An 8,931-nucleotide genomic window follows, 5' to 3' on the forward strand; every position below is an offset into this window, starting at 1 on the left:
GAGGACCAGAGGAGTGCGAATTGTTTTGTTGAAGCAGGGTCTCATGCATCCCAGGCTGGCCTCAGACTTGGTGTGGAGCCTCCACATCTGAGTGCTTAGATTGTAGCAAACATCACCACACCAAGGGTTTTTGCAGTGCTAGGAATTGAACCCAGGGCTTTGTGCACACCAGGCAAGCACTCTGCCAACCGCATCATATCCCTGGTTTGTTTGTTTGTTTTGACTTTTTGAGACAGGTCTTACATAGCCAAACCTGGCCTTGAACTCCTGATCCTCAGGTTCCCTGGAATTACAGGTACACCGAGAGCACGTGTGGCCTGTGTTTGGAAAGTGGAATAGTTGGGCAAAGAGGGCAAGGATGTTTGGAAGGTCGTTGGAAGCAGAGAAAGGGAAATGTACAAGGGTGGGGACAGGACAGAGCATATTTAGGATGTACTGCTGGAGGCGTGGGGGGCACGGTGAGGCAAGCAGACGCGTTTTTGGAGGGACTCCCACAAACACCAGCTTTCTAGGTCACCCCATCAAACAGAGCCCCTCATGCGGGGAACTGTGGGGAGTTCTAGACTTCCTGGGTATTTCAGAACCTCAGGTCCCCTGCTTTCAAGGTCCTGAGACTTACACTTGCCTCCCCCGAACCAGTCACCAGAGCAGGGATTCAGCTGTAGCCTGGGTCTGGAAGGTCACCCATAAAGAGGGTGCTGCTGTTACTGCCCCACCCTAGAAATACCTCCTTTTTATGTCCTGCTTGGCAAGGCTGGGACCCAGGCTGGGCCTGAGCCTCTGCCACAAGGGTCTGTCAACTTTCTGCTCACCCGACTGTGGCTAGCACAGCTGGATTCTCATCTTGAGCCTCCAGCTGTACTGCTGTGCTTTGCGTGAGTTTTGGAGTAGAGAGGGCCCCCTGATCCTGGGGTCTGTCTATGAAGTTGGGGATGGGAAGTTGGGGGACTTCTCACCCATCTCCTTAAGTTCTGCCACTCTATTTGGAATAGTCTCTCCCTGGATACTCCAGGAGACTTCCAACTGCCCCCTTATCAAGGGCCCCTGATCTGGTCCTGGGGAAACCCCATCTCTAAGAGTTCTAACTTCTGAACCAACTGTGTCTGCCCAGCTCCCTCCTGGGGAGGCCTGGGTTGGGAGACTGCCTTTATCACGATGGGAGCCATCTTCTCCCTGAACTGGTAACCTGTGGACCCCTGGGTGCCTGCCGAAGGCTGGTTGTGCCTCTCTGCCGCTCTACACATGCACTAGTCATTCAGCCTTGACCCAAGCATCTCCATTAAAGGACAGGGGCTATGGTGAATGTTGTAGCCTGTGGTTTGTTCCAAAATGGGGCGCCTTGTCTTATGAATGCTTTTTGTGTGGTGCTGGGGTAGAACCCAGCCCAGGGCCTCTCAATGTGAGGCAAATACTAACACAGAGCCTTGTTTCTTCTGAGATATGGTCTTGCTGTGCAGCCCAAGCTGACCTCAGACTCAACCCTCCTGCTACTGCCTCAAAGTGCTGAGATTATAGGCAAGCGCCACCACACCTAACTGTCCACGTTTCTGACACCAAAAGAGGCCATATAGGTAATGGCACTAGGCCAGGCATTGTAGTATAGGTCTGTCATCCCAGCACTTGGAGTTGGAAACTGAGGGGTCACATTAAGGTCACCCTTGGTTACATCAAGACCAGTCGGGGTTATATAGTGAGACCTATATCAGAGAGAGAGAGAGGGAGAGAGAGAGAGAAAGAGAGAGAGAGAGAGAAGGAGGAGGAGGAGGAGGAGGAGGAGGAGGAAGAGGAGAGGACAAAGACGATGAAACTCTGGCTGTGGTTGTGGTGGAACATAAATTTTTGTTTGTTTGTTTACTTTTGCACATACATACAACATGAAATATAATAAGTGAATGTAAAACTAAACAACCAAAGAACCCCCCCCCCCCCGCCCCTGTGTTTTGTCTGCATGGGTGTCTGTGCACCATATACATGCAGTACCCCTCTGCAGCCAGAAGAGGGCACTGGAACCTCAGAACTGGCGTTAGAAACAGTAGTGAGCTGCCAAGTAGCTGGGAACTGAACCCAGATCCTCAGCAAGAACAGCCAGTGCTCTTAGCCACTGAGCTACCTCTCTAGTCCCATGGTACATTTTTATCATTCCAGAAATAGTAAGGGAAAGGCAGGAGGATCCCTGGGGGCTCAGTGGCCAGCCTGCCTGACTGAATCCGGGACGCTCAGGAAAATGAAAGCTCAGGGGTATTTTCCCTTGGACAAACCACCTGAGGTTGACCTTTGATTTCCACACACGTGCACACATATGTACGCACATGTAACACCCTGTGCTGTCCCCACCCCCACCCCATCCCCATCCAAAGCCTCAAACCAAAGGGAAGAACAACAAAGAATTACACAGGGAATTACACACGTGACTCATGTCTGCCTTCTGGGCCATTAGAGCGGCTGAAGGAAGTTTCAAAGTTTCAGCCTGCCTGAGCTACCCGGCTCTAAAGGAAGATTCAAAGTTTCAGCCTGCCTGAGCTACACGGTGAGTTCAAGGCACCCTGGGCAACTTAGTGACTTTCTGTATCAAAGCTAACAAAAGAGGGCACAGGGCTGTGAGTGCAGCTGGCAGTGGAGGGCCGGCCTAGCCTCACAAAAATAAAGTAACTAGTGGTAACAGTTAGCAATATGATACTTGCAGGGACTATAGGTAAACCCAAAAGGTGTGTTGGGCAGAGACAGCCATTCATTTCTTTTCTCTAGAACAAATCCACTCCACTCAGCTGGTCCAAGGTGAGGTACGGCGGGAGGGGTCGACGCGGGTGGACCTCTTGGCTCACATGGCTGATGGCTAACATGGAGTTAGGAAGTGGATCGTGATAGGGAAAGGTCAGGGTTTTGCATCCCTTCCTTCTTCTTGATGGATGGTCCCATCTTTGATCCATGGACTTTCCAAGGCCGATGGGGCTGTGCCAATTTGAAAACACACTGCTCCGTGTGTGGGACAAGTGGGAAGGGACCTGAAGCTAAGGGTCAGAGCCACAAGAGAAGAGAGGGCTGGAGCTGGGGCTATAAAAGGCCATACCAGTGCCCTGCACAAGCGTTGGGCCATGCTGCTACCTGGGCTGCTGTTGCTGCTGCTGCTGCTGCTGCTAGCTGGCACCCGCTGGCTGTGGGGTCAGTGGAAGCTCTGGAAACTCCGCCTCCCGCCTCTGGCCCCGGGGTTTCTGCACTTTCTACAGCCCAACCTTCCGGTCTACCTGTTTGGCCTGGCTCAGAAACTTGGGCCCATCTACAGGATCCGCTTGGGGCTACAAGGTAAGCCAGTCTTCTGTCTTTGTGTGAGCCCTTCTTCCCTGCTGACATTGCGGTTTCCCCTTAGATGTGGTGGTGTTGAACTCTAACAAAACCATTGAGGAGGCCTTGATCCAAAAGTGGGTGGACTTTGCTGGCCGACCCCAGATACTAGATGGTAAGGGGTTGGGACATAGTTTTCTTCTAATTCCTCCTCCTCCTCCTCCTCCTCCTCCTCCTCCTCCTCCTCCTCCTCCTCCTCCTCTTCCTCTTCCTCCTCCTCCTCTTCTTCTTCTTCTTCTTCCCCTACCCCTTCTTCCTCCTCCTCTTCTTTTTATCACTCCCTCTCTTCCTCTTCTTCAAGATTGTGTCTCATTATGTAGCCCTTGCTGAACTGAACATCACTATGTAGACCAGGCTGGTCTCAAACTCACAGAGATCCACCTGGTATAGCCACTGCCCTGAGCTAAGTGTAGTTCCTGGACTCTGCGAGGCAGGTCTTTGGTTTACTCGGCTGGCTGTTAAGATGCCTTTCTACCATCCCTCCTGCAGGAAAGATGAACTTTGACCTCTCCATGGGGGATTATTCTCTAACATGGAAAGCCCACAAGAAACTCTCTCGTTCGGCCCTGGTGCTGGGCATGAGAGACTCCATGGAACCTCTGGTAGAGCAGCTGACCCAGGAATTCTGTGAGGTGAGGCTGGGCTCTTGTGGCCTGACCCTCTTGGGGTCAGCTTCCCTCTCCCCCAGTCCCCCTCTGTCTCCACAGCCTCTACAGCTTGTCTCTCCTCCACAGCGCATGAGAGCCCAGGCCGGTGCCTCTGTGGCCATCCATAAGGAATTCTCCTTACTCACCTGCAGTATCATCAGCTGTCTCACTTTCGGAGACAAGGTCCATATTGTCTCCTTGCCCCCCCCCCCCAGGCCCATCCCTCAGCTCCCCTCCTGACCCTCTGCAGGTCTTGAACTAACTCAGAGCATGCCCTCTTATTCCAGCAGGACAGCACTTTGCTGAATGCCACTCACAGCTGTGTCCGGGACTTGCTGAAAGCCTGGAATCACTGGTCCGTCCAAATCTTGGATATAATTCCCTTTCTCAGGGTGAGGAGTTGCAACCCGGACTCCCCTGGGTTGCGGGGGAGGGGGGAAGGGGGGACCCCACTGGTCTCCATCTTGCGGCTGACTCCCCTTCCTGCCCCAGTTCTTCCCCAATCCAGGCCTCTGGAAACTGAAGCAGTTCCAGGAGAGTAGGGACCATATCGTAATGCAGGAGCTGAAGAGGCACAAGGTGAGCACTGAAGCTCCCCTGGCCTCATCCAGTGATGTGCCTGCCGCCCCCAGCCCCCTCCCCTATCACTGCTGGGCAGCGGTCCCTCCCCAAGCTTGACACCCAGCTTCCCCTGCCTCTGCAGGACAGCCTGGTGGCAGGGCAGTGGAAAGACATGATTGACTACATGCTCCAGGGTGTGGAGAAGCAAAGAGATGCCAGAGACCCAGGGCAGCTCCACGAGCGGCACGTGCATATGTCGGTGGTGGACCTTTTTGTCGGTGGCACGGAGACCACGGCTGCCACGCTCTCCTGGGCTGTGGCTTTCCTGCTTCACCACCCTGAGGTGCGCAAGGCTCATCTGGCACCTGCTCTTGACCCTTGGCCTGGGCTATGCTCACAGAGGGGGCTCTAGGCTTGGCTACATGGCTGGAGGGAGAGGCCGCCGGCTGGACAGTTGGAGCCACCTGGGCAAAGTCTGGTCCCTAAGTCCGGCCTTGCCCTTCCTTCTCAGATCCAGAAGCGGCTGCAGGAAGAATTAGACCTCAAGCTGGCCCCCAGCTCCCAGCTCCTGTACAAGAACCGAATGCAGCTACCTCTGCTCATGGCCACCATTGCTGAAGTGCTGCGTTTGCGGCCCGTGGTGCCCATGGCCTTGCCCCATCGTGCAACTAAGGCTAGCAGGTGATTCCCCAGGGTAAGGGTTGAGAAAGGAAGGCCTCGCTGGGCACTCCTGACTCCATGCCTTCCTCAGCATCTCTGGCTATGATATCCCCAAGGATACGATCATCATCCCCAACATCCAAGGCGCCAACCTGGATGAGATGGTTTGGGAACTGCCCAGCAAGTTCTGGCCTGGTATGAAGCAGAAGGGAAAGGGAGTGGGAGAGACCCAGCCTCTGCTGGGACAAACTTCTCTAGTTATCTGTCTACTACCCACAGATCGCTTCCTGGAATCCGGCAAGAGTCCCAGAATACCGACCTTTGGCTGTGGGGCACGCGTGTGCCTGGGCGAGCCTCTGGCGCGGCTGGAGCTCTTCGTGGTGCTGGCTCGCCTGCTCCAGACCTTCACGCTGCTGCCGCCACCAGATGGTACCCTGCCCTCCCTGCAGCCCCTGCCGTATACTGGCATCAATCTCTTAATTCCTCCCTTCCAGGTGCGGCTGCAGCCCAGGAACCTGGCACCCCAAGACCAGGGCCAGAAATCCTCGACAGGATAGGACGAGCCTTGTGCCTCAGTTTCTCCTTTATTGCTCCATTCCCCTCCCCTCCCCCCTGTAAACATGGTGCTGTGAGACTGTGGCAGAGAAGGCTTCCTCGGTGAGCTAGGCACAGTAGAGACACACTGGCTCTTCTCTGGGCACAACCCCTCAGTGCTCGGCAGTCATACCAGGGTGTGAGTGAGGTGGGCAGCAGGCTCAGGTGCCCCTGGTGGGGGCCTGGAAGTTTCTGGGTCTCAGCTTCATTTCCGTGAAGGGCACCGAGAACTCGAAGCCCTTCCAGTGGTACCAGCTCACTCCCTGAGGGAAGGGTTGTCAAGGGAGGAGAGTCAAGACAACGCCACATCTATGCCACCTTATCCATCCCAACCCTGGCTCCTCTAGGTGACTCCCAGAGTGCAGCCATCTCCCCCCATGATCCCTGAAGTGATGTCCTCTCCCACCCGCTAATAAACGGTCTTTTCAAGATTCCCAAGCAAGGTTGGTGTAACTGTCTCCTTTCACAGATGGGCCTCTGAGGCAATAAGAAGTTCAGCCATCCATGTGTGAGTACTCCATTCCCAGGTCACCCAGATCCCAACCTGGAGCCCCGTCGCCTCCACAGCTCCCACCTGGTGATCCACTGTGCTTCCATAGAGCCCGTTGAGGTTGGCGTAGTGACAGTTCTTGTACCACCAAGCGCCACGGTAGGAGACAGCGCAGGAGATGAGCAAGTTATTGGGGTCTCGATCACGGGCCGAAAAGACACTGCCGCTGTGGTAGCTCATAGAGTCACCTGCAGGGCGTGGGACGGCGTGGTGAGGATCACCCTCGTGCCGCCCCCCACCCCATCCGGACCCACACTTACCCGCGGTCCCATGGTAGCCCCCTAGGTGTAGACGATAGTTCTCCTTCGCTGAGTCTACTCGGAAGAAGTCATACTGGGCGAACACGGCTTCCTTTCCGGCCCGCAGGTCCACACGCATAGAGTAGTCTCCAGCCTGCGTGAGGCTGTGAAGGGCCTCATTGCCTGAGGTGGAGTAAGCTTCATCAGGGTACTGGGGTCCACTGGACTGCCATGCCATCCCTCCCCTGGCTCCCCAGCCCTATGAGGCACGGACCCAGCCAGAATTCCCTGGAGATGTTCCCGAAACCATGGGCGTACTCCTCCCAGTCTCTCCAGAAGTCTGTCTGTCCGTCCATGCGGCGCTGGAACACCTGGAAAGCAGGTGGGGCCAGCATCAGCCTCTGGCCCCTGGCATCAGCCCCTTGTGCCGCACAGTGATCCACGGGTGAATGTAACCCACCAGCCAACCTCCTCCGTCAGTCTGCATGTCACAAAACACATCCAAGGGCCGCTCGCGGTTGCCATTGAGGAAGATGGTGGTGGTCTTTGAGGCGCTGGCCCCATTTTTCAGCTCCTCCCCACAGTCCCTGGGGAAGGGGATCCGCAGCCCACCTGTGGAGGGGAGGTGGAGAGTCTGTCTGTCCTCGTCCCCAAACCTCAGACCCCCTGCTGCCCCTGAAACTCAGACCCCAGAGCTCGTACCAGTAGTAAAGGAAGTGGACACAGGAGGTGTGAGGCTCTCGCCCCAAATAGCCCGGAGCTGGGCGCTGTAGAAGGTGGAGGGGAAGAGGCGGAGAAGCCTGTGTGAGGTGGTCCCTGCTGGAAGCAGGATTTCCTGGAGACAGACAAGGGACAGGTCAGTGGAGCGTGACATGGGGACTCTCGGGGAGAGCCCGAGTGGGTACCTCCAAATCTAGCCGAGGTTCAGTGAAGTCGGGGTACCTGAATCTGTCCTCCGGGGGTGTCAAAGCTGAGCAGGTAGCCTGTGGGTGGAACCTTAGGCGCGGTCCAAGTGAGCAGGGCCGTTCGAGGAGTCACTTCCTTGGCCTCCAAGTCCTGGGGGGGCTTTAACCCTGGAAGGAGAAGGATAAAAAGAGACTGAGATGAGGCCCCTATCTATTCCCTTAAATCTCCTGTGACCCACACGCACCCCTGACTATACCTGTGGTGAAGTTAATGCTGGCTGGGGAGGTGAAGTTAGGACCCCGGAGACCACGCACGGTGGCTGTGTAATTGGTGTCCAGTGACAGGTCCGTCAGCGGGTAGTCCACAGCGCTGCCAGGTGCCGAGGCCTGAAGGGGTGGGGCTGGGGGGTGGGAGGGGCATCAGCTCCTATTCACCGGTGCTGTGCCCTGTTCCCCCTCCCTGCCTCACACTTCTCCATCTCACTCACCCCCAGGGGATGCGACCTGGACGTTGTATTTGTCCACCGGCTTGTGGGGAGGTTTCCAGTGCAGAAGGGCAGATCTGTCAGTCAAGTTTAATGCCCGTAGCTGGGTGGGACCATCAGGAACTGGGCAAGAACAGGGAGCTCAGAGGTATCCGTAGCCTTAATTCTCCCAACCCCATTCCCCACCCCCACCCCCCCACCCCCACCCCCCCACCCCCCCATCCCCGGAGCTGAGGAACGAACCCAGGTCCTTGCACTTGCTAGGCAAGCGCTCTACCACTGAGCTAAATCCCCAACCCCACCCAACCCCATTCTTGCTTATCCTGGGGCTGGGGGAAATCTCTCTTACCTGTGGTGAGGAAACCTGTGAGAGGCTCACTCTCCTCAAAGCCACGGACTGAGACCACAGTCACCTCATAGCGAGTGTCCGGAATGAGCCCCTGGAGGATCTGGGTGTGGGTCCGGCCATCCACCTGCACACTTTGTGGCTCTCCTGCAAACATGAAGTGAAAGTCTGAGAACAGCTGGAGAGCCGGCAGTGTGCAGGGGTGGAGGTGGGGCAGGAGAGGAGAGTGAAGGAGGACATGGGGGAGGAGGGGGTCTTCACCTCCATCTGCTAGCTGGTAGGAGATTTTGAAGCTGTCCACCCTGGATGATGGCGGCACCCAGGTGACTTTGGCTGACGTTTCCCCGATGTCACTGAATTGCAGGTCCCGAGGGCTCTCCAGAACTGAGGGCATAGGGATGGGTACAGTGGCTAAGGGCACGGATAGGCAGGTTCCTTCCTTTTCCTGTTATCCCTCTCAGTAGGTTCCTCAGGTGTCTTCAACCCCTCCCCCTCCCGCCCTCCATGCCCCCGCGCCCCCCCCCCCCGCGCTCACCACACAAACTTCACTTCCTGGGTCCCACCCTGCAAAGTACAAAGCCCTTTGGTGCCCCTGTGGGTCCTCA

The 8,931-nt window shown here is 56.1% G+C and overlaps 1 protein-coding gene and 1 pseudogene across 5 annotated transcripts; one reads left to right on the forward strand and one right to left on the reverse strand.

The window, feature by feature from the left end:
- The first annotated feature begins 3,016 nt into the window (after positions 1 to 3,016).
- Positions 3,017 to 6,243, forward strand: Cyp21a1 (cytochrome P450, family 21, subfamily a, polypeptide 1). Of its 4 annotated transcripts, none has more exons than XM_063278952.1 (10): positions 3,017 to 3,300; positions 3,365 to 3,454; positions 3,829 to 3,971; positions 4,074 to 4,169; positions 4,274 to 4,378; positions 4,479 to 4,565; positions 4,690 to 4,890; positions 5,059 to 5,228; positions 5,324 to 5,402; positions 5,487 to 6,243. In XM_063278952.1, exons 1-10 carry the CDS (start codon positions 3,093 to 3,095, stop codon positions 5,685 to 5,687), a joined length of 1,380 nt encoding a protein of 459 aa, XP_063135022.1. In that variant the 5' UTR covers positions 3,017 to 3,092; the 3' UTR covers positions 5,688 to 6,243. The 4 variants fall into 4 exon arrangements, with proteins under 4 accessions (XP_063135022.1, XP_063135021.1, XP_006255969.1 ...); XM_006255907.4 differs by having other exon boundaries at positions 3,028 to 3,300; positions 4,277 to 4,378; positions 5,299 to 5,402; NM_057101.2 differs by having other exon boundaries at positions 3,085 to 3,300; positions 5,299 to 5,402; positions 5,487 to 6,237.
- Tnxa-ps1 (tenascin XA, pseudogene 1) lies at positions 5,785 to 7,140 on the reverse strand (annotated as a pseudogene). The gene is given in 5 exon segments (NR_024118.1): positions 5,785 to 6,064; positions 6,376 to 6,539; positions 6,612 to 6,773; positions 6,865 to 6,961; positions 7,051 to 7,140. The product of NR_024118.1 is annotated as a tenascin XA, pseudogene 1 (transcript).
- Between the last annotated feature and the right edge of the window lie 1,791 nt (positions 7,141 to 8,931).

The sequence above is a fragment of the Rattus norvegicus genome, chromosome 20, assembly GCF_036323735.1.
Source record: "Rattus norvegicus strain BN/NHsdMcwi chromosome 20, GRCr8, whole genome shotgun sequence".
NCBI lineage: Eukaryota > Metazoa > Chordata > Mammalia > Rodentia > Muridae > Rattus > Rattus norvegicus.

What these genes read in the sequence shown, in the direction of transcription:
- Cyp21a1 (NM_057101.2), top strand. Translation starts at nt 3,093, where the DNA reads ATGCTGCTACCTGGGCTGCTGTTGCTGCTGCTGCTGCTGCTGCTAGCT. An exon ending in GATCCGCTTGGGGCTACAAG is followed by an intron (nt 3,301 to 3,364) that starts GTAAGCCAGTCT and finishes GTTTCCCCTTAG; the next exon opens with ATGTGGTGGTGTTGAACTCT. An exon ending in TGACCCAGGAATTCTGTGAG is followed by an intron (nt 3,972 to 4,073) that starts GTGAGGCTGGGC and finishes TCTCCTCCACAG; the next exon opens with CGCATGAGAGCCCAGGCCGG.